This window comes from Phoca vitulina, unplaced genomic scaffold, assembly GCF_004348235.1.
Source record: "Phoca vitulina isolate PV1807 unplaced genomic scaffold, GSC_HSeal_1.0 scaffold98, whole genome shotgun sequence".
Lineage (NCBI taxonomy): Eukaryota > Metazoa > Chordata > Mammalia > Carnivora > Phocidae > Phoca > Phoca vitulina.
This window is the reverse complement of record NW_022589801.1, coordinates 1744907-1769682: the sequence shown is the minus strand read 5'-3', so window position 1 is coordinate 1769682 and position 24776 is coordinate 1744907. Positions and strand designations below refer to the sequence as shown.

The 24776-nt window shown below is 45.9% G+C and overlaps 1 protein-coding gene across 1 annotated transcript in view; it reads right to left on the bottom strand.

Moving 5' to 3' along the window:
• Positions 1-9428: 9428 nt before the first annotated feature.
• Positions 9429-24776, bottom strand: part of CNGA3 (cyclic nucleotide gated channel subunit alpha 3) — a 47352-nt gene continuing 32004 nt past the window's right edge. Inside the window, exons 5-9 of the mRNA XM_032397382.1 lie at positions 23588-23638; positions 17353-17418; positions 16003-16107; positions 13716-13822; positions 9429-10840 (exon numbers count right to left, since the gene is read on the bottom strand). Of these exons, the coding sequence (XP_032253273.1) occupies positions 9429-10840; positions 13716-13822; positions 16003-16107; positions 17353-17418; positions 23588-23638 (1741 nt within the window). The remainder of the gene's footprint in view (positions 10841-13715; positions 13823-16002; positions 16108-17352; positions 17419-23587; positions 23639-24776) is intronic.

The following is a 24776-nucleotide window of genomic DNA, read 5'->3' as shown; positions in this document are numbered from 1 at the left end:
CCCAGATGGAGGGAATCTTAAAAGCACTGAAAGAAGCAACTCATTATGTACAAGGGATCCTCAATAAAATTCAGAGCTGTCTTCACACCAGAAACCGTGGAGGCCAGAAGGCAGTAAGATCACACACACAAAGTACTGAAAGAAAAAAGCTGTAAATATAGAATTCTATATTCAGCAAAACTCTTTCAAAAAAGAAGGAGAAATTAAGATATACCCAAACAAAAAACTGATTAATTCATTGCCAGCAGAGCCACCCTATAGGAAATACTAAAGGGAGTCCTTCGGGCTGAAATGAAAGGACACTGGAGGGTAAGTCAAGTTCACATGGAGGAATAAAAACTAAAGGCAAATATAAGGTAAAAGTCAGTTTGTAACACTTCTCTCTGATTTAAAAGACAACTACATAAGACAACAATATAATTTGATTTGCTGGTATCATAATATGAAAAAGATATAATGTGTATGGCAATAATAGCATAAAGGAGCGGGGATAAAACTGCTTGATTGGAGCAAAGTTTGTGTATACCAATGAAATTAGGTTAGTATTAATACAAACTAGGTTCTTTCAAATTAAGATGATAATTATAATTCCCAGGACAAACACTGGGCATAGATACAGATAGATATAGATATAGCTACAGATTAAAAGAAAGAAGGGAATTAAAAGAGTATACTAGAACATAGCTATTCATCACAAAAGAAGACATTAATAGAGGAACAAAAGATGGGGCGCCTGGGTGGTTCAGTTAGTTAAGCAACTGCTTTTGGCTTAGGTCATGATCCCAGGGTCCTGGGATCGAGCCCCGCATCGGGCTCCCTGCTCGGCAGGAGGCCTGCTTCTCCCTCTCCCACTCCCCCTGCTTGTGTTCCCTCTCTCGCTGTCTTTCTCTCTGTCAATTAAATAAATAAATAAAATCTTAAAAAAAAAAATAGAGGAACAAAAGAGATGTAAGATATATAGAAAACGAATAGCAAAATGGCAGGCATAAGTCCTACCTTATCACAAGTCATATTAAATGTAAATAAACATTCTAATCAAAAGGCAGAGATTGGCAGATGTATTTTTTAAAAATCCAGCCATGCGCTGTCTATAGAAACAAACTTAAAATTCAAAAGTATGAATAGGTTGAAGGTAAAATAATGGACAGAAGTGTACCATGGAAACACTAACCAACAGAGTGCTGCAGTGATTACACTAATATCAGACAAAATAAACCTTAAAACTAAACAAAAACTATAAACAAAGAGGAACATTTTATAAGAGGGTCAATCCATTAGGAAGCTATAATAATTATAAGGATCATGCATCAAAACACATGAGGCAAAACTGACAGAATTTAACTAAGAAGTGGACAATGTAATAATACTAATTGAAGATGTCAATACTCCACTTTTTGTGATGGATAAAACCATGAGTCAGATCAACAACATTATAAATCAACTAGCCTTAACAGATATCTATAGGATACTCCACCCAACAGTATCAGAACACATGTACAAATTACTCAATTATACATGAAATATTCTCCAGGATAGAGTATGTGGCAAGTCATTAAGAAAATTCAGTAAATTGAAAAGGATTGAAGTGATACAAAGTATGTTCTTTGATCACAATGATGCTAAAATAAAAATCAACAACAGAAGGAAATGACAGGTAAGGGTAAATTAAACAACACAGCCCTCAATAACTAAGGGATCAAAAGAGAACTCAAAAGGAAAGTGAGAAAATATCTTACTTTATTTTATTTTACTTTATTATTTTTTTAAGTAGGCTCCATGCCCAGCATGGAGCCCAAAGAAGGGCTTGAACTCACAACCCTGAGATCAAGACCTGAGCTGAGATCAAGAGTCAGATGGATGCTTAACTGACTGAGCCACCCAGGCACCCTATGTTTTTATTTTATTTTATTTTATTTTATTTTATTTTATTTTATTTTATTAATTTATTTAAGTAGTCTCCATGCTTAGCATGGAGCCCAACATGGAAAGTGAGAAAATATTTGAAGAAAAATTAAAATAAAAACTTAGCGTACCAAAACGTTTGGGATGCAACTAAAGCAGTGCTTAGAGGAAATTTTACGGCTGGAAACACCTATATTAAAAAAGAAGAAAGAACTAAAATCAGCAACCTAACCTTCGTCCTTTTAGAAACTAGAGAAATAAAACCAAAAGAAGCAGAAGGAAATAATAAAGATTAGAATGAAAACAAATGAAATACAAGTAGAAAAACAGTACAGGGCGCCTGGGTGGCTCAGTTGGTTAAGCGACTGCCTTCGGCTCAGGTCATGATCCTGGAGTCCCTGGATCGAGTCCCACATCGGGCTCCCTGCTTGGCAGGGAGTCTGCTTCTCCCTCTGACCCTCCCCCCCTCTCATGTGCTCTCTCTCATTCTCTCTCTCAAATAAATAAATAAAATCTTTAAAAAAAAAAAAAAGAAAAACAGTACAGAAAAATCAATAAAACTAAAAGTTGGTTCTTTAAACGTATTAACAATTTTGACAAACCTTTACGTAGAGTGACCAAGAAAAAGGAAGAGAGAAGATTAAAATTAAAACTGGGAATGAGAGGGGCGCTTGGGTGGCTCAGCCAGTTAAGCATCTGCCTCCGGCTCAGGTCATGATTTCAGGGTCTTGGGATCAAGTCTGCTTCTCCCTTTGCCTCTGTCCTTCCCCCCTGCTCTCTCTCATTCTCTCTCTCTCTTTCTCTCAAATAAATAAAGAAAATCTTAAAATAAAATAAAATTAGGAATGAGAGAGGAAACCTCACTTCTGACCTTACATAAATAATAAGGATTACAAAGGAAATTCTGAACAACTTTATTTCAACAAACTACGTAACTATGGAAAATTCCTGGAAAGAAACAAAGAAATGAAACAAACTAAAGAAATAGAAAATCTGTATAGACCTATGACCAAAGAAGAAGAAGAAGAAGGAGAAAGAGGAGAAGGAGAAGAGGAGGGGGAGGAGGAGGAGGAAGAATCAGTAACTTTAAAACATTCCATCAAAAAAAAAAAAATCCTTTCTCATGGACTCTGAGAAACAAACTGAGGGTTCTAGAAGGGAGGGGGGTGGGAGGATGGGTTAACCTGGTGATGGGTATTAAAGAGGGCACATACTGAATGGAGCACTGGGTGTTATACGCAAACAATGAATCATGGAACACTACATCAAAAACTAATTATGTGGGGCGCCTGGGTGGCTCAGTCGTTAAGCGTCTGCCTTCGGCTCAGGTCATGATCCCGGGGTCCTGGGATCGAGCCCCGCATCGAGCCCCGCATCGGGCTCCCTGCTCGGCGGGGAGCCTGCTTCTCCCTCTTCCACTCCCCCTGCTTGTGTTCCCTCTCTCGCTGTATCTCTCTCTGTCAAATAAATAAATAAATCTTTAAAAAAAAAAAAAAACTAATTATGTAATGTATGGTGATTAACATAACATAATAAAATTTAAAAAGGATTAAAAAAATCCTTTCTGATGGCTGAGTAATAAGGCTGAACATCTACCATTTACATTGACATAGATGGAACTGGAGGGGATTATGCTAAGTGAAATAAGTCAATCAGAGAAACAATTATATGGTTTCACTCATATGTAGAACATAAGGAATAGTGCAGAGGACAATAGAGGTGGGGGTGGGGGAACTGAATGGGAAGAAATCAGAGAGCGAGACAAACCACATGAGACTCTTGACTCTGGGAAACAAACTGAGGGTTGCAGAAAGGGAGGTGGGTGGGGGGATGGGGTAACTGGGTGATGGGCATTAAAGAGGGCACAGGATATGATGAGCACTGGGTGTTATACTGAACTAGTGAATCATTAAACATTATATCAAAAACCAATGATGTACTATACCTTGGTAATTGAATTTAAATTTGAAAAATTAAATTAAATTAAAAATCCTCAGGCCCAGATGTCTCCATTAATGAATTTTGACACATATCTAAAGAATCCTTTACAAACTTACAGAAATTAGAAGAGGAGAAAAAACTTCCAAACTCTTTCTATGAAGCCTGTATCGCCAAAACCAAAACCAGACATAGACATCAGAATAATAATAAAAATACAGCCCAATATCTCTTAAGAATATAGATTTTAAAATCCTCCTAAAACTACGCTAGCACACTGAATCTAGTAACCTATGGAAAAGGTTATACACTGTGACCCAGTGGGATTTATCCCAGGAATACAAGGTTAGTTTAACATCTAAAAACCAATTAAGGTAATATAGTATATTAATAAAAGACAAAAAGCACATGATTATCTCATTAGAGGCAGAAAAATCAATTGACCCAATTCAACACCCAAAACTCAAAAAACAAGGTATAGAAGAGAATTTCCTCAGGTTGACAAAGAGCACTTTTGAAAACCCACAGCTGACATTATATTTGATGAAAGACTGAGGGCTTTACTCCTAAGACCAGGAACAAGAAGACAAGGATGTCTCCTACCACATCCATGCAACATTTTATTGGAGATGCTAGCTAAAGCAAGTGAGCAAGGAAAAAAATGAAGGCATTCACACCGAAAAGGAAAAGTAAAACCATCTCTATTTGCAATAACATGATCTTGTATATAGAAAAGCCTAAGAAATCCATTTAAAAGAATTAGAGTAAACCAGATCAGCAAAGATGTGGGATACAAGATCAGTTATTTTTTTTTATAAAATAGCAATGAACAACCTGAAAATGAAATTAAGAAAACAACTCCATTCAATATAGCGTCAAAAGGAATAAAACACTTAGGAATATATTTAACAAAAGAAGTCCAAGACTTCTATGCTGAAAATCCAAAACAGTGTTCAAAGAAATAAAGAAAACCTAAGTAAATGGAAAGACATCTGGTATTTATGGATCAGAAGACTCAGTAGTTATAAGATGGCGATATCTCCCCAAATGGATCTACAATCCAATGCAATCCCTATCAAAATCCAGCTGCCTTCTTTGCAGAAATGGACAAGCTGATCTAAAATTTTTATGAAAATGGAAGGGACCCAGAATAGCCAAACCAATCTTGAAAAGCATTAACAAAGTTGGAGGACTTATCCTGACCAAAAATTACTTAGGTCATCATTTTACCCTAAATCCTTTAGTGAGGTTATGTCATATTTTTTAATGCAGTTAAATTCCATTGTCACAATCATCTTTCCATCCTGGGATTGTCCCACATCCTGGTTGATATTTTACAATCTGCATACATTAAAGGTCACTCTTTGTGATGTACGGTTCTGAGTTTGGACAGATGCATCGAATCCTATACCCACCACCTCAGTACCACACATCACTCTAAAACTTCCCCTATGTGTCCCCTTTGTAATCATATGTTAAGTGTATTTTTAACTTTATAAAATATACCAAGTTGTTGTCCAAAGTAGCTGTACCATTTTGCATACCTACCAGACAATGAATGAGAATTCGTGGTGCTTCACAACCTTGAAAACATTTGGCATCGCCAGTTTCTTGTATTTAGCCATTCTAATAGATGAGTTTTAGGAAAGCAATTCTTTTTTTTCATAAAGATTTTATTTATTTATTTGAGAGAAAGGGAGGAGCAGAGGGAGAGGGACAAGCAGACTGTGCTGAGTGGGGAGCCCCATGCGGGGCTCGATCTCACAACCCTGAGATCCTGACCTGAGTTGAAATCAAGAGTCTGATGCTTAACCGACTGGGCCACCCAGGCGCCCCAGAAAAGCCATTCTTAGACTCTGCTTTGCACAGAATAGGCGTACATTTAAAAAACCAATTAATGAATGATGTTGATTATATTTAAAGAATAAATGTCTAAGGAAAGAAGTTTCCCCCAACAGGAGCGATTATTAACTGAGTAAATTCATACTTTAGCATGAAGAGCAATGCCCTCACACAGGAGATGCTTGAGGAATGATCCTTTCCCTTGTTCCCATCCTGCCTTTTGTCAGGGATTTCCGCATTCTCCAAAGGAAAAAGCTTCAGGACAAAGGAAAAACCGTTGGCGTAGGCTTTTAGACATCAGTCAGTGGGGAGAGGGTCTTCACCGCCTCGTCTAAGTACATCTGAGGTAGGGCCTCCAGTCTGCAGCAGACATTCTGTCAGCGAAGTCCAAGACGTCCTTCCTCTCTGTCTTCCCTTTCCTAGGACTCTACTCGGCAATAGTTGGGGACGAGTCCTCTTACGTAGCCAGAATAGCAGCAGATGGCCCCGGCAGTGGCGGTTGGATCCAGCCTCCTTTGGGAACTTCTTTTGGGACTCCTCAGGACTGGTCCCACCACACAATGCCCCTTTTCAGATAATGTCCAAAGTCCTACCTTTTCCAAACTCCTCTGAGTTCCTACATTACCAGTAACCGCCAGCAACAGCCCCCCTTCAGAGGTCTGAGTTGCAGCTCTGAGGGGCTCTCCTCTGAGCACCCCTTCTCCTTTGCTCCCCCAGCCCTAAGGGTAACAGCTGCTTTCTGTAGTTACTCTCTCTGGATAACCTCAGGGCTCCCTTTCTGCTCTCTCAGCCCTCCGACGCCCATTCGATTAATTCCCTCTATTAAATTCTCTTTGGTCAATAAACACCTAACATATTATATTTTTACCTAATTTGTTTTTAAATTCTGATCTGTAGGTTATTTCCTTTTTTTTATTAAAAAAATGCTGCAATAAACATTTGTACATGCCTCTGGGTACACATATCTGAAATTTTTTCCTATAATATGGAGCCAGATAGGGCTGCTAGGACACAGGTATGAGAATCTTCAACTTTACTAGACAAAATTCATGCTCTGCACTTCAAAGAAGCGTTTTGATTTTCCATTTTGTTCATTACATTACATCTTCCCTTCCTCAGGGTGTCACTAACGGCCCCGAGACCCAAGAGAGAACTGCGCTGGCTTCTCTTTCATAACGTCCTGGAAGAAGGTCTGAGATGGACCCGAGTTTGCTGATAAAGCTATATTAGATCCCTGGTCCTGTTTAACTTTGATAGTTGGTAGCGTTAGATCTCTGAGGGCCAGTGCTTCAGGGGGATGGAGCAGACGTCTCTTCTGATGAATCAATTGATTTACAAATATTTCCAGACACTTTTGATACTGGTTACTGACAAGATACCCTTTTTCCAGCTCTGTGTTGTTCCTTGCTGTCTAGCAGCTTTGGTACTTTCCAAGCTTGAGACACTGGGATCTTTGCCAGGCTGGGTTCCCCAGAGCCAAAGTGTCCAGTCCTCTCATCCAAGGTCCTGCCTCACCTCCCACCTCCCTGGAGTTCTGCCAGGGAGCCTGCATCCATCCACACCTGGAGGGGTGCTCACCAATATTTCCTTCCCTTCTTGTCTCAGGGACTTTCTGTTCTGAGAAACACGTGCACAGACACACACACACACACACACACACACACACACACACTTCCATGAGCTTAGACTCCCACAGAAGGCACCAAGAGAAGCTGTCTCCCTGTCTCCCAGCGTGGCTCCCTGTGGCTGAACCCGGTGCAGTGGGAGGGACGGCCTCCAGTGGGCAGCCACAGTGGCTGGGAGAACACAGACCTTGTCTCAGGTTCCGAGACACTGAATAGGAGTCCTGAAAACAGCCGGGGACTCCACCTCCCAACAATCTTGGCAGCTGGAGACTAACTAGATGAAACCAAATTCATTTATTCCTCAAGGAAAACAATGTGATGTTTTCTGCACCCAAGGGGTTTCACAGGCTATCCCCTCTTCACCAGCGCCTGTTTTACTCACTGCCTTAGACACATATCCCAGAACTAAATCTCCCCTTTGATAAAATATGAAGAAGGAGTCATTCAATGTATTTTTAATCCACGTCTCTATTTTTCCTGTGCAAATATAAACGTATATATAATTAATAGTTAAGGCTTTTAAAATATATGCATTTTGAGAATACATTGCTAGTTACAATTTGTTGGTGGTATGAGCTTGGATCACATCTTCCTTTAATAGTCCTTTTAAATTCATTTTAGAAAGTTAAAATAGCTAAATGATCCATAAAAAAACCAGAAGAGACCCATATAAATCCAAAATACATACTTGAAAATGCAGCACCTTTTGTATGAACTACATTAGGGCCTAGTTATGGAGCATATGGATTATAACATCAGACCATAGAAACTTCAAAGTTCCTGAAGCAAAATGGGGCATTTTTTTTTTCTGAGAAGAAAGAGGAAGCAGAAGAGGAGAAGTCGGAACAGAAGAGAAGAGAAGAGAAAGACAGAAGGAAGGAAGGTGGGGGGAGGGAGGGAGAGAGGGAGGAGGAAAAGGAAGGAGAAAGAGAAAAGAGAAAGAAACCTTCACATAGGGCTTCTCTGTATCAGAAGAATGACTCACCTTTGGGTAATTTACAATGTGTATTTAAGTGAAGGATAGGCCCTTAAGGTTATAATTCACAATCATAGAGCCCAAATATAGAAATATCTTATACAATGGTAATGGAATTCTATTTACTGGATAAAAAAAGTAAAAAGCCAGGTCCTGTCCTGCGCACACTTCCGCCTAGATGAGAGCCTTGCCGCTGGATATAATTCCAAGGGAGAGTGAGGCTTCCTCTTTGAGTGGAGAGGCAGTTTGCAAAGATACTGCCTCAAGGTCTGATCTTCTAAAAGTTCTAGTTGGCAGCTTTGCTTGACTAAGGACCCCCACCTCCAACCTGAAAGGCTCTCCCCTGAACATAACTCTCCCCCTCAAGCCAGAACAGGCTGCCCCTGTTCCTGACTCAGGAACAAGGGGAGAGGCTGTCTTCAAACCCCTTTGGTGAATTAGAAGATGTTTCTTTCCCTCATAGAGCTGTTCTTTTCTGTGAAATCGATTCCGGTTTCACGGGGGCTGGATGGCAGGGGGTCTGGGTTTGCTTCAAAGGCTCGAAGTGACCTCAAATGGGGCGACTTGGCTTCATCCCTTATGCTTATCACAGCACGACCAAAGGCCAGGATTTCTAGAATCCCAAAGAGCACGCTAGGAGAAACGAGATTCAGAAATGTGCCCCAGACTGTCTCATGTAAGGTTGAATTTGAGATCCCAGGTTGTACTTCTAGCTTCTGTTACATCTCTCTTATCAGAAGGTGGTGGCATGGGGTGTGCGAGGGGGTGGATGACTAAATAATCTTCCATTTACAAGAAAATAAAGTTCAAAAGTCTAAAAATTCCCCATGGATTAAAAAAAATAAGGGTTCTGTGCGCACACTTTCGTATTCGTGGACTGGGGACATCTCACACTGTACCAAACCCTGCCCCATGCAAGTGTTCCATGGGGATATCACAATAACCTGCCACTTAACTGGGGCTGACATGATGAGACCCCTTCCTAAACGAGGAAACTGAGGCTCTCTCCCAGGGCCACATGGCCTACAAAGGGTAAGGAGAATGGGAATGCAACCTCACCGAGTCCTGGGCCGTTCAGCTGCGGCCACTGTGCATCACACCAACGGCTGACTCTGGGAAGGAGGACACGCACGGACCTCTGCCTTTCACTCTTGTTTGGTCTCTGTTTTCTCAGCCTCCCCAGGAGCACCCCCGTCAGACAGAGGGTCACTCCCACAGATCTTCACCCGGCTTTCCAGGTGACTGAGACGCTGCTTCACTTTCATCTGGGTGGCGTTATACTCAGCCAGGAGCCGTGCAAACCTGGTCTGCAGGGCGTCCAGGGAGGACTCCAGGTGCTCCACCTTCTCCTCGATATCCTTGGGGTCCGTCCCGGCCTTGGCCAGGTCCTCATCAATCAGGTTGTCCTTCATCAGGATCTGCCGTCCCTTCTCCTCCAGGGCCTTCTTGGCTTCCGGGTATTCGGTGAGAGCCTCCATCAGATCATCCTTGGAAAGGCAGAACAGGTCTGAGTAGCCGATGCTCCTGATGTTGGCTGTCCTGCGGTTCCCTGACTTGCTCCCCTTGATGTTTAAGATGCTGATCTCCCCAAAGTAACTCCCATCACTGAGGACCACGAACTGGGTGATCCCATCATCAGCCACCACAGCCAGCTTGCCCTCTTTGACGATGTACATCTCCCTCCCGATGTCCCCCTTCTTGCAGATGTAATCCCCTGGGCTGAACACTGCCGGCCGCAGCTTGAGCACAAGCTCTACCAGCAGCCCTGCCTCACAGTCTTGGAAGATGCGGACCTTCTTCAGAGTGTCCAGGTGCACGTTGATGGCGATCTCGGCCCTCAGTTTGTCTGGGAGACTCTTGAGCACCTCCTTCTCATCCACCGTCTTCTTGTTGGCCCACAGGTAGTCAAACCACCGGATTACCCGTGTCTCCAAGTCCTTGGTCACCTTGCGGAATTGCATGTACTGCTTAATAGAGTCAATCTTGGCCTGGAACTCGGCCCGTGAAGCATTCGTGTTTGAGATCATGGAGCCCACATTGCCAACAATGGTGGCAAAAATCAGGACGCCCACTAGGAAGTCTATGACCACAAACAGATACTCCTCGTCTTTCACAGGGGGTGGGGTCTCCCCGATGGTGGTCAGGGTCAAGGTGGACCAATAGAGACTGTAAATGTACTTCCTGGAAAGGCGTCCATACTCTGGGTTTGAGATGTTTGGATACACCCAGGAGTCTGTCCCAAAACCAATGAACTTGGAAATGGCAAAGTAGATGCAGGCATTCCAGTGGATGATAATGAGGATGTACAAGACCAAGTTCCCGATCCTGAACAAATTGGGGTAGTTGGTCCTTGTCTCTGTGCGGTCGAAGAACTCAAAGAGCCGGGCAAACTTCAGTAGGCGGTTGAACCTCAGTTCTGGGTGGTTTATACCCAACTTAAGATAAGCCAGGTCTGTGGGGACCAGGGACAACATGTCCAGCTTGAAGTGCACGGTCTTTGTGTAATTCTTCCAAAGCCTCTGGGCATCCCTGACCATCAAGCCTTGCTCAAGGAAGCCTAAAGAAAAAGACGGAGGTCACTTGGGCATTAAAGACGCTGCTTTTCTTTTTTTTTTTTGACCGTGGCCCACAAGGAAATATTTTACACTGTAACTAAAGAAGACGTAGTTATACATACATGACAGAAGCAATTTCAAAAACCACATTTAGCTCTTACTACAAAAATGCACTCTGATATTTTCTCATCTATGATATTCTGACCTATTTTATTCAGTTAAAAATGTAGATTAATTGGCTAAATTTGAATGTGGACTGCTGTTAGATGATAGCAAGGAATGATTATTAAATTTTAAAAGATTCTGCATGGAGCACTGGGTGTTATGCACAAACAATGAATCATGGAACACTATATCTAAAACTAATGATGTAATGTATGGGGATTAACATAACAATAAAAAAATTAAAAAAAAATTTTAAAAGATAAATGGATGTGTTAAATATATATATATTTAAGTTTATTTATGTAATCTCTACACCCAATGTGGGGCTTGAACCCACCACGACCCCAAGATCAAGAGCCTCATGCTCTTCTGACTGAGCCAGCCAGGAGCCCCTGGACATTATATTTTTAAAATGCGTCCTTTAAAGTTAGAGATACATGTTAAAGTGGTTACTGTCTGAGACTGGCTTTAAAATACTCCAGCCAAGAAAAGGGTGTGGGGGGAAGAGATGAAACAGCAAAATGTTGGTAACTGCTGAAGCTGGGTGAAGGTACATGGGGATTCATAATACTACTGTCTCTGATTTTGTATTTGTTTGAAAATATTAATGATAAAAATTGCAGAAGCACATGGCCTATCAAACTGATTTCACCAGCCACCAATGGACCATGACCTGCTTTTTAAAAACATTGCCCATGGAAGCAGTAGCTCTCCTTTCTGGCTGCACATTACTGTCATCCCAAGGGCTCTGAAAACATATGCAGCATCAGACTGGTCTGGAGCTGAGCTGGACATCGGAGAGTCATGAGGCGTTATTACTGGTAAAATCAGTCAAGTAGGCTGAGATTTGCATTCTTCTTCTTCTTCTTTTTTTTTTCCAAACATTTTCAAACATGCACAAAAGTAGAGAGAATGATATGATGAATGTCTTTTAGAGTTTGGTAAGCATCAGACTCATACTGAGGGTTCTGTGAAACCCAGAGTCTGGGCCATCCCCACTGCTGGTTCCAGAGGTCTGGGGTCTACTTCTAACAAGTCTGGATGACGCTGCTGCTGATCCAGGGTCACACTTGGAGGGCTAGATGGAGGCAGGACTACCCCCTTTGTGAAAAGCAAGCATCAAGTTTGTGATCACATGGTAGGGACACCCTGCCTCCCACGCCCTAATTTTCCGTTTCATTCTTTGGTTACCATTGTGTTTCTTGAGCCCCTAGATCATTCCACAGCACTCCTAGCACCTTGGGACTCCTCCCTACTTCCTTAATAACGTCCTCTCTTGATTCTGGAGATTTTTTCCCATTCAAGTATGACCCATGGCCACTTGGTTTCTGTGCCTACCTGCCTTCCCCCCCGAGGCTCCCTGCTGATCTTAGATTACCAGCGATAGCACCAAAGCACAGACAGGGGTGGGACCCCTGTCTGAGTGGGGGTGACTTGTCCCACTGAAGCTTGGTTGAAACAGGAATAGCTGGCTCAATGACTCAGGCCACCCGTGGAGCTCTCGTATCAAGGTGGGCTTATGTGACCACGAAGTGGCAGACCACCAGGACTAAGTTACTCATGCAAACCTCAAGCTGCATATTTGAGGTCTTCTTCTTCTTCTTTTTAAAAGATTTATTTATTTATTTAAGAGAGAGTGCACATGGGCAGGGGGAGCAACAGAGGGAGAGGGAGACAAGCAGACTCCTTGCTGAGTGGGGAGCAAGACAGAGCTCGATCCCAGGGCCCTGAGATCATGACCTGAGCCGAAACCAAGAGGCGGATGCTTAACTGACTGAGCCACCCAGGCGCCCCAGAGGTCTTCTAACTTATGATGCGGGGCACTGTGGAGACGCAGGGAGTGCCAGTGGGGCACTTTGGGCCAGCATCTCTGGGCCTCAGTTTCTAAATCAGCAAGATGGAGACAATCATGCCTGCACTTCCTGTCTCATGCAGCAGTTCTCATGAGAAACCAAGAGGTGCTTGAAATGCTTTGACACCATGAAGCCACAGGGAGTCTTGCTGCTGTGATGTGGTGTTTCTACTGGCAACTATGGCACGGCTTTCAGCTCAAAAACCTTGAAAGTGACGAGCTGGGCCCCTGCCAGCTGATGTGATGTCTTCGTGCAGATTAGAAAAAGATGCCCCAAGGACATACAGCTTGGACCCTCAGACATGGGGGGCTCTTAGCCCCCACTCACACCCAGAGGTGATCTGAGGGAACTCATCCTCCACTTGGGCCCTGTTTCTGATTTTATTCCTCCATACATCTAAAACCACGGAGTAACATGTCTTGGATCCTCCGACTGTCTGGGAAAAGGAACTCCAAGATTGATGGAGCTCTCCCTCCTGTTTCCTGCCATATTGAACTGTCGCTGCAGGAGGGGTCCTTTGAGAGATGACAGTTTGGCCTTATTTCACAGGTGATACAAATGAGGCCCAGAGAGACAACTCGACTTGCTCAAGGTCCCATAGCTTGTTGGGACAGCAGAGACCAGAACCCAGGTACCCTGACCTCTGCTAAAGGGCCACTGTAGAGGAGCTTGAGGCAGCACCATGCCCTCACTTTTGGGGCTTCCCCAGACCCACCTGGGCTCTCGTGGTCAGGGGGAGGTGATGCCCACCATTCTGGAACTTCTGAACCTGCCCTGTGGTCCCCGTGGTCCCCCTCCTGATGCACGAGGGGGGCGTGTGGCCTGGCCCAGACAAGTCCCTGGGCCTGGACCCGCTCACCTGTCCGGGCTCGCACCAGCACATCCAAGCCATAGAGGACATCTGCCAAGTAGTCCAGGACCAGCCACAGCATCACGTGCTCAGACTGCAGGTCATCGAAACAGGCCCTAAGCAAGCGAGGGAAGGAGTGCGCACATCGGGGGGCTGGTCTGAAGCAGGCACCAGCTCCGGGCTGAACACCGCGGCGTTCATCTTGGTATCAGCCCTGCCTGCAGGGTTTGTGCCCCAGCTCTGAGGAGGAGACCCAGCTCTGAGAAGCTTTTCTGCCCCAAAGAGTGAGCCCTGTGGCCTCTTAACAGTAAGCTCCGGGATGCCAGGAGGGACAGTTCTAGGCCTCACTGGTGGAGTCATGTGCGGAAACATAGCACTTGCCCTTTCTGGGGCCAAATGCCAACAAAACTAGAGGAATTTCTCAGAAATTAACAACGGAACAAGCCAGTAAATATTTTCTGCTTTCTAGATCCTTATGCTCACTATTTCTCATACGGACAGTATCCCCTAAATACCCCTCTTCACCTCAAAAGAGCAGCAGCTGGGGCCTATGTCCCCACCCTGCAGCTCCTGAGCAACCTGAACCCCCTGATGCCTCCTCAGAATGGCAGCTTGCCCGCAGCCCCAGCACCCCCACTCACACAGAAGCAGCTTGCCCACTTATCCCCATCCTGCAGGTGGGCTAGCAGCGGCCCCAAGTTCTCCCCCTTCTCACGCCCACACTTCCCCTCAGAAGAGCAGGAGATGCCCCCACCTTGCTCAGATAACCCCCAAAGCCCCCACTTACACTCAGATAGTAGCATGTCTCCTCCCCATCCCCAAGAAGCAGCAGCTGTCTGTCTTGCAGGCTTGCTCAGGATTGTCGCAGAGTCCCCTTGCCTTCCCCGCACCTCCTCAATCCACCCTCAGAAGAGCAGCAGCTCAGCCCACATCTTTGTCCTGCAGGCCTGCTGGGAAGGGCCCTGAACCCCGTCACTTACTCTCAGGGAGTAGCAGCTCCCCCCTTAGCCTGCCCTGAAGCTTGCTTGGAAAAGCCCCACAGCCTCTTGTGTACTTCCAGAAGAACAGTGCCTTGCCCCCCTGTCCTCCAACTGCTTGCTCAGGAGCTTCCCCAAGCCCCTGCCCCCTCAGAAGGGTAGCCTCTCCCTCCCCCTCCGGAGCGCCCAAAGCCTCAGCTGCCACGAGAAGGCCCATGCTCACCCCTGCAGGCCTGTCTCATGAGCTGGCGCAGGAAGGCTGCAAAGCCCAGCACTCAGGAAACACGGCCTCTTGTCCCTGCATCCTTGCCCGGCACCTCACTCAGATAGGCCAGACTCCCACCAACACCATCAGTGGAAAGACAAGGTATCCCTACCTCTCTCTCCTACAGACTTTCTCAGAAATGCCCCAAAGCCCCTGCTTGTCCACAGACAGCAGCAGCCGGCCCTGCCTCCCTGGCCTGCAGCTTGCCCAGGGATGCTCAGAGGTCCTGTTTGCCCTCAGGAGAACATAGCCCCTTGGCACCCTCCATCCTGTACGCTTGCTCAGGGAAGCCCAGACTCCCAGCCTACCTTCAGAAGAGCAGCATCCTGCCCCTGTATTGCCATGCAGCAGATTTCCTAGGAGACCCTAAAACCTCCCTCCCCTGATCCCTTATTAGAAGAGTTAGCAGCTCACCCTGCACCTGCCTCCTACAGCTTGCTTAGGAAAGTTCCAGAGCCTCCAGCTCTCCCCAGAAGAGCAACAGCTTGCCTTGCATCCCAAAAGTACATTTGCGGGGAACTTCCCGAAGCCCACATCTACCCTTGCCCTGCATCCCTGTCCCGCAGGCCTTCTCAGGAGCACCCCAAAGGCCCCGACTGCCCTCATAAGGGCAGCAGCTTACACCCCAGCACTGCAACTTGCCTGGGGAGGCCCACAGCCCACAGCTTACAGAGAACTGTGCCCTTCCCTGTGTCCTTGTCCTGTTGGCTGCTCAGGAATGCCCAACCCCCACCCACTTCCCCTCAGAAGAGTAGCTACTCGCCCCTGCATCTTCCTCCTACAGCTGGATTAAGAATGTTCAACAGGACCCTTGCTGTCCATTACAAGCACAGGTCCTCACCGGTGCTTCAGAGAACTCTGATGGTGCTCTTTTAGATCCTCCTTATTGATGGAGAAGTAGGTACACTCAGTTGGATGGTGGCCACGTGGGGCCCAGAAATCCAGTCCCCTGAGTGGGAGCCAGAGCTCTGTCTTGAGGCCTGACTGCCCTCACCCTTCCTGGCCCCGCCACCCTCACCCCCTCCTTGTGTGGATACCCTGCCCCCACCCCTACCTGCACACCAGCAGACACCAGTTATAGAAGACAGGCAGGGCAATGACAGTCAACCAGCGGTAGTACATGTTGCTGGAGGGGTCCACCACCACGCTGTCCTTGTTTCTGGAAACATCGACACACAAACAATGCAGCGTGTTGAAAGATCACATCATTGGACAGTCTTCGAGATTCAGCTTAGCTTAGAGACCCTACGGCAACTGCAAGCTAAACTCAAGAGACACGTCCTGTCAGTCTCGGGGAGTCACATAGGGTATCCCTACAGGGGGGGACAGGCTGGGAGAGGGCAGACTCTGGAGGTCCTTCCCTCCTAGCTCAGCTCCCCAGGGAGCCACAGCTGACAATAAAATTATGGTGATGACATTCCCATGTGCCCATGGTATCACCCATGTCCTTCAGCATGCTGGGAATCAAATGCAACATGGTAATGTTGGAATCATCTGGAGGAGCTCTGTGAAAACGCTGATTCCCAGGGCCCACCCAGAACCCTCCAGGGCTGGGGCTGGAGATGTGCATTTATACACTGCCCAGTGGTTCTGAAGCAGTGCATTCGGGCAGATGATCTGAAGACTCATGTCCAGGCACTTGGACCCTGTCTCTCCATCAAAAACCAACTAGCCTGGGAATCATCTAGGTTATGTGGGCCAACACTGAAGGAAGCAACAGCTTAGGGTGCTTTCTGTTTTTATTTTCAGGATTTTCTGAGGATAAGAGTTTAGAGGTGGTACTGGAGATTCTTCTTTTTCTTTGGGGCCATGTGTCTTCTCTCCCACCCCATATGCCCCACAAGCTGGCCCAGGCCTGCAGAGCTGCTCCCATGCCCCGGAGGAGACCCCAGGATATCTTTCTGCCTTTGCCTTGACTCAGCGGGTGCAAGATCAACAGCTCACTGACAGGGCTTTGGAATGTTCCCAGTGCACATCACCACTGGGTTTGGAGTGAAGTTTGAGAATATAGTATTTCCTAGTGCCCAGGAGTAGGTCTCAGCTTACCCCAACTGTGCAGACAGGCAAACAGAATGTGGGGTGAGGGGTGCACAGGAGCAGGCTCACAGGGACAGCCCCTAGTTGCTCACCCAAGGCTGCAGACAGCCCTCTGAACCTATAAGCCCCCTCTGGGTGCTCAGAGCTGGGGCAGGACTCTCCCTGCAGAGTGGGCCCCTCACACCGTCTCAGGAAGCCTGATCCCCACCTGGGACCAACTCTGCTCCCACAGCACTAAGCAGCCCCTCTGCAGAGCCGACGCCAAGGCCTGACAACGAGGTTCTCAGACTCCCAGGACCCAGGGAGAGGCCGGGCCTGCTGTGACCTCTGCACCCCTTCGTTGGAGGCAGCTCTTCTCAGTGCTTACTCCTCTTGTTTTGAGCAGTTTTTCTCTTTCTCTTCCTTTTTCTCCTTCTCCTTTTTCGCCTTGTCACTGGATGATACAGGGGGACTTTTAGCAATTTTCATAGGCCAAGGACACTACTACCACAGTGGAGAGGGTGGGCAACAGTCACAAGGAGGAGAGGGCATGGTGTAGGAAATGGATAGGTCTAGCACCCTGGGATGAAACGAGGTTACTGATTTTATTGCTTGGTGGTTTAAGGTAAACCACCCCTTTAAAGCGTATACTGTATACGTTAAAGTATACATAGTGGTCCAGTTTAATGTTCTACAATTTCTGAACAACTTTCACGAGCCCCTAGGAAGTCACAAAGAGCTTGAGACCAGAGACATTTTGAGGTAAAGGGAAATGAACCCACATCCACTCCGGAAAAGTCATTCGGAGTTTCGGAAGTCACATGTTCTGAAGGGAAGGGCATGGCTTGTTGGCTGTTGTCAAAACCCACCTGTGTATCAAATGAAAGCCTGGCCCTCAATGAGGAAGCCAGGGAAGGAGAAGGGAAGCAAAATACACACAGGCAGGAACAGGTCTGCCATCAAATGGCAAATCTTAGAGTCGTCTGAGGAAAATGCCGCCATGTTCGGACACTTATCTAGACGTTGCTGGACGGTGAGGCTGGGGGCTGCATAGCCCCCTCCCATCTACATCTGCAGGGAGGTCCTGTGAGTGCAGATGTCTCCTCAACACATGGCTTGACTCTGCTTCCTCTTTACGGCACATCTTTATGCGTTAGCACTATTATAAACCTTGTCTGTTAATAGTTACACGAGTTCTGCAAGGCAGGCTTTATTGCTCATGGAAGGGTTGAGGAAACCTAGTGGAAAGGTAATAGAACCTGCCTGCCTCCGGGGAACCCACCAGAATCATCCACAGGCCCCTCTGATCCCCCTATTCCGCATCCCGGAGGAAGGCCCCGGTTGAGAATAAGCACCTGTTAATTAAACACTCATTGAAAAAGACCAATATACTTTACACAGCACTTCCTAAGGAAGTAATCAAGGATGGGTGCAAACATGCATACGGAAAAGTAACAACCACCATTATTTCTAACAGTCAAAAGCACAAGCAATCTAATCCTGCAACAGGAGGAGATTCGTCAACACTGGAATTCTATGAGGCCCCTCAAAATGACATTGCCCAGAACCACTGGGCAGTATTTGGTGACACGGGAAAACATTTCTAATTTTTTGCCAAGTTAAAAGCAGACTGCAATAAAAGCTCAGAATAATAGCTGCATGAGCTTTCTATTGCTGCCAGAACAAACCGTCACCAGTTATGGCTTAGAACAACCCAAACCGCAGATCTGTAGGTCAGAAGTCTGGTATGGGCCTCCCCGTAGTGGAATTGAGGTGTGGGCAGGGCTGTGATCCTTTCTGAGGATTCCAGGAGAGAAGCTGTTTCCTGCTTATTTGGATTGTTGGTGGAATTTAATTCCTTGCAAATAGAGGACCAAGATCCTCTTTTTCTTGCTGGCTGTAAGCTGAGGGCATTCCCAGCTTTTAGAGGCTGTTGCAACCTTGGTTCACAGCATCCTTCTTCTATGGTCAAAGCCAGCAACAGCAGGTAGAGTCCTTCTCCAGATGCCATCTCTCTGGTTCTCTGCAGCTGGAAAGATTCTCCACTTTTAAGGATGCATGTGATTAGACCAGGCCCACCTTGATAATCCAGGATAATCTCCCCATCTCAGGGTCCTGAAATCTAATCACATCTGCAAAGTCCCTTTTGCTGTGTGAGGTAATGTAGTCATAGGAGGTGAGGATTAAGGCATGGACATTCGGGGGAGTCATGGTGCCACCTACCCCAGTTTGTCCCTCGGCCCTCAAACATTTACATCCATCCAATGGGCTAAATGCATTTACCCTCATTCCAAGACCCCCCAAAGTTTCATCCCATTAAAGCATCAACTCAGAGTCCAAAAGTCTCATCAGCTCAAAAGTCCCAAATCTTATCATCTAAACCAGGTAGGGGTGAGACTCTGGGTGTGAGTCGCTCTCCTTGTGAACCTGTGAAACTAAAACAAATCATCTGCTCCAAAGATACCATGAGAGGGCAGGTATAGGATATCAGTTATAGATATTCTAGTTCAAAAAGGGAGAAGAACAAAGGACAAGAGAGTGACTGGTCCCAAGCAATTTTGAAATCCAGCAGGGCAACAGCCATTCTGTCTCAAGGCCTGAGATAAATCCTCTGTGGTTTTCATGCCTCTGGGCTCAAGGCTCTGCCCTTCGAGCTATCCTTTCTTCCTCCTTAAAGGGAGCACCTGTCTGTTTGTAGCTGAATATTCTAATCAACCTGTTTCCTGCATCTAGAATTTAGCGGTCCCACAGTCTCCCTCCATTTCATGCTGTTTCTGCCCCTTCAGGTCCAAGCTGGCCATGTTTCAGCTGGCAGAAAATCTTCCAGAACATTCCAGGTCATGTGTATCAGAGGGATTCACTGTGCTAGACAAGTGGCTCATCCACAGATCTGTCTGAGAAATCCCTTCTCTATCTTTGGCTTCTGCTGGGATGGCAGAGGGAAGCTGTGAGTCACACCCTTCATCTCTTCAGGGAGTCTTTTGTTGAATTCAGAACTTTGGATCTTTCTGAGGTATTAGCAAAAGGTTGTTCAGCGACACCCTTGACGTTTTCGCAAAGCATGCTTTCCTGACAGTTTTTAAAATTTAGTATCTTCTCCATGTGAGTAGGCTGAGGATTTCCAAATTCCTGAAGTCCTGTTTCCTTCTTGTTTACCATTCTTCCCTCAATGTATCTCTCTCCTCTTGGGTTTTACCATAAGCAGCAAGAAGACACCAGGCTGGACCTTCAACACCTTTGGTTGGAAATACCCACTAAATATTCAAGCTCATTGCCTACAAGTTCTGCTTTCCACCCTTCCTGCAGGACATAATTGCACTAAGCTTTCTGCCACTGTAAAGCAAGAATTCCCCTTTCTCCAGTTTCCAATAGCCTGCTCCTCAGTTTTTTGCGAGTCCTCACCAGCAGCATCCTTAAAGCCCTGGATCCCTACTAATAGTCTGTTTACAACCATTCAAGCAACAAGGTTGCTTCTGAGCCCTCATCAGCAGAGTCTTTAATGTCCTTATTTCTACCAACAACCTATTCAAACAGTCTAGGGGTTTTTTTTGTTTTTGTTTTTTTTGTTATGCTCCTCAGAATTCTTCTGGAGTCTTCTCTGAAGCCACTCCCACATTGTTTGGTATTTGTTTCAGGAGTAGGCCCCTCCTGGTATCAAAAGCTTGCATTACTAGTTTTCTATCGCTGCCATAACAAATCACCGAGAACGTAGAGGCTTAAAACAAGCCACATGTGTTATCTTATAGTTCTGTAGATCAGAAGTCTGGTACAAGTCTGACGGGACAAAAATCAAGGGGCTGGCAAGCTGCGTTTCTTTCTGGAGGCCCTGGGGGAGAATGTGTTTCCTGCTCAATGGGGTTGTTGGCAGCGTGTTCCATTCCTTGAAGCTGTAGGACCAAAGTCCCTGTGTTCTTGCTGCTGAAAATGGAGGGGGCTATTCCCAGCTTTGTGAGGCTGCTGTATGCCTCGCCTGGTGTCCCCCTTTCTCCTTCTTCAAAGCCAGCAATTGCTGGTTGGGTCCTTCTCACATTGAAAATCCCTCTTGTTCCTCCTTCCATCTCATCTCGCGGACCCACTCTTCTTCTCCCCTTTCTGCTTTTAAGGACTCATGTGATTATATTGGGCTTGCTTGGTAATCCAGGATAATCTCCAAGGTCTTCAAATTTAATCACACTTGCAAAGTCCCCTTTGCCATATAAGGTAATCTTGCCACAGGTTCCAGAGATTAGGATGTAGCCATCTTTAGGGAGGTGGTACTGAAATTGTTCTGCTTACCTCTCTAGTCAGTATTTATTGGGCACTTACTATGTACCAGGTACTGTTCTAATCATTGTACATGTATTCACATATTTAGTCTTCACACAACCCTGCAAGTAAGACATTAATACAAACCCTATTTTACAAGTCAGGAAACATGCACAGAGAGGTCAGGTAACTTGCCCAAGGTCACAAAGCTCTTTGTGGCTGAATTGGGATACAAATGCACTTAACCAGCATATATGTATTGATAATACATATAGAGAGAGATGATATATATTGATCTCAATATATATATCTATATATCATATATATAATTATGTGTAATTATAATAATAAAATAATAATTATTATATAGGATATATAATAATTATAATATAGTATATACCAGTATATACATCATATATTTTTATATAATATATTCATTCTTTCTATCTACCTATCTATCTATCTGTTCAGTATATATAGAAAAACTTGGAGGGATATTTCCCAACATGTTAAGAGGGGTTATCTCCGATAATGGGATTCCACTACTAAAACGAAGTATATTTTTTGAGGGTATATGCTCATGGGTGCTTTTCTGTGTTTTCCAAGTTTTTTAAAGTGAGCGCATGAATAAATTGAATAAAAATAAAAAATTATTAAACTTATTAAATGAGAGGAGCAAGGACAGTCACTCATCTTCTGTCCTCTTGAATCAACCATGCAGTGTCCCTTGAAGGGTTTTCTGCCACTGAAGTCTTAATGTCAAGGCACCAGCAGAGGGCGCTGCCCACAAGCTTATCAGGCACGCTTAGACCCGCTGGGAGTTTAATTACACCAGGCCAGGATGTGTGGCTGGGGGTTACAGGCCTTGGTCTTTCCCCTAGTTATCAACCTGCTGTGGGCCTATGGAAGACCCAGCGCCATCCAGCTGCATCTCTGAATCCACCCAGCACTGCCCTGAAAGACCTATACAGAGCCGCAAAACAACGCCAGTTTGGGCTGGGAGCAGTTTGCTCCGGGAGAGAGAAAAATGATTCAGGACCCATGGGACGAAGTGAAAATACCAGAAACGTGGTGGAAGAATGGGGAAGGACGTCCGTAAGAGTTATTTCTGTAACTCTGTGCCCAGATGGTCACATTTTGGGACAGTCCCCAATTTTGTCCTTGATCCTTGGACTGCAGTGTGGATCCAGGATTCGAACCCATCTGAAAAGATGTATAAGAGCCTGATGCAGCCAACACTATCCCCTTCCATCCTCGCCTACATCCCAGCCCCAGAACAGAGAAGGCTAGAGACCCGCAGGACCTCTGTCCATGCTTTCCAGTGCCCTGAGCCTTTCTCAGACTGCGGGACCCAACACCAGGGTTTCAAAGGTGTTTCATATCAAGCTTGGCTTTAGATCAAGCACATATCACAATAGCTGCTGTTTTGCAGATTAAATAATTTCATTTATCTTGACTGCTGGCATTTGAGTCTCGGGATTGGATATCGATATTTATGCAAATAAAATGCAACTAAGTTTCATGGAGGGAAATGGGAAAAACTTCTTTCCAAGGAACAAAGGGAAATAAGAAAAAGTCTTGGCACATTTCTCTTTCAAATGGAAGTCAGGAAATTCAGATTTCTTGCTGATATTGATGGTTTTTTCCCTAAGCTCCAACTGAGACTTCCTCCCGTGCCTACCCCATGGTACTCCATAAAGAAGGCTGGAGAATGTGCACACACACACACACACGTGCTAACACGCGTGTATGATCACACACATGCACACACCCTCCCTGGACGCTTGAGTGGCACTTGCCAGATTCATACCTCAAACTGATCTGCCAGCTCAACATCTGGTGATAAAAATTACAGCAGGTCAACATTTCAAGAGGCTAGTCTCTGGAAATATTTAATTTTCCTCTTCCCACTGTCCTGATCACACCCTCCAAATTGGCCTGGATCGGCCTTAGGACAAGGGCATTTCACTGGGGCCCCCTGGAGCTTGAGGTTGTAGAAAGGAAAATGCATTCTCATCATGAAGGAGAATATGAACAGCTCTGTAAAGGAACTCAGAGTTTGCACCCTCAAATACATAGCGATAGAAGATGTCAAGGCTTAAGACATTTATGCAATTCAACCCCTTTGCATTATAGATGAGAAAAATGAGGGGAAGAGAGAACATGACTTGCTCCAAGAAGTCATATGGACCAGGTCCCTTCACCATTTGTCCACAGGGATGGTATTTGGATGAAAGGAACGGGATTCTAGTCTAGTGGTGTCCCGGGAAGCAGACATGTTTGAGCAGGGAGGCGGAGCTGGGGCATCTACAGGAAGGAAGGTGGCCGGTGGGACCAGGGAAAGCGAGGGGGCTCTGCTGGGGAGCAGAGGTACTCACTCCTCTGAGTTGTTGCAGGTGTTGGTGTTGTTTCTGGCCAGGGGCCAGCCACTGCAGGGAAGTAAACAGAATGCAGCATAGGAATCTGAGCTCAGTTCCAACTGCTGGGGATCATTCGCCCCAGGTGGTTATCCCGGTACCCCATCCCCTGTGCCCTGGGCCTTTCCACGCAGCTTGAAGCATCCAGAACAAACATTTTTTGTGACTGGTTAGCTGTAGTAAACCTTGTGGGAAGAGAGGATGAACTTTTGGCTAAACTGAGTCTTCTGAATAAATGAGAGTTGCTATGTGAATCCCACCCAATCCTGGCCTCGCGTTCCACTCAATTTCATTCAGTTTAAACCATGTGCCGGGCAGTGTGCTAGGAGCTACGAGGGGCACAGACATGAAGCCGAGGTGCACCTGCCCTCACGGGTGCACTCAGATGAAGCGGGCTGAGCACCTTCAGCAGCCGCAGCAACCTGCTCCCCTCATCTGCGCAGGCAGGGCTCTCAGGAGGCGCCCTCCCCCCACCTTGAAAACGCAATCACAGCAGCTGCATCTGACTTGACTTGCAGGGCAGAAAATAGACCGTGGACAGAACTGTCCCAGTTTTGAGTCTATCTTGCCCTGGGCCTTTGTCCCCCACATTAATCTTAACACTCCGGGCCCACCACCCTGGTCTCTATAAGAACTGGGGAGAGAGTGGAGGCTGGTTGTGCACCCAACTGCACGTTTATTTAAAGCTGAATCGCGCGGTCCTCCTTCACAGTGTTCTCTAGGAAAGGGCATTATCTCCTAGGGCTCAGTTGTTGACACAGCTAGTTTAATAAAGCCAGCGTGGCCTCAAGCTGCCTGTCTATCGTCACTGCAGACCATTCACAGAGGACGGCCAGGACCAAAGCCACTGGCTGGTGATACTCCTGCCTGGCTCTCAGGGAGCCTCTTCTATGATGCTAAACATGGAGCCAAATGCCATTCTGGTATTTCTGCTCACCCCTGCTCCAGTCTCCCTCCTTCTCACCATCCAGGATGTGGCTCTAACTGTTTTGGGAGAGGTTCTGATCATCAGAAAGTGCCCCGAGGATTTTCCCAACCCCTGTGAAATTGGGAAAGAAAGTGTAGCTCCCTGCGATATAGTGGTCTGTGTTTACCACATCTCTGTGTCTGGGGTCTCTGAAGGCCAAACCAACAGAATGACCAAGACCTG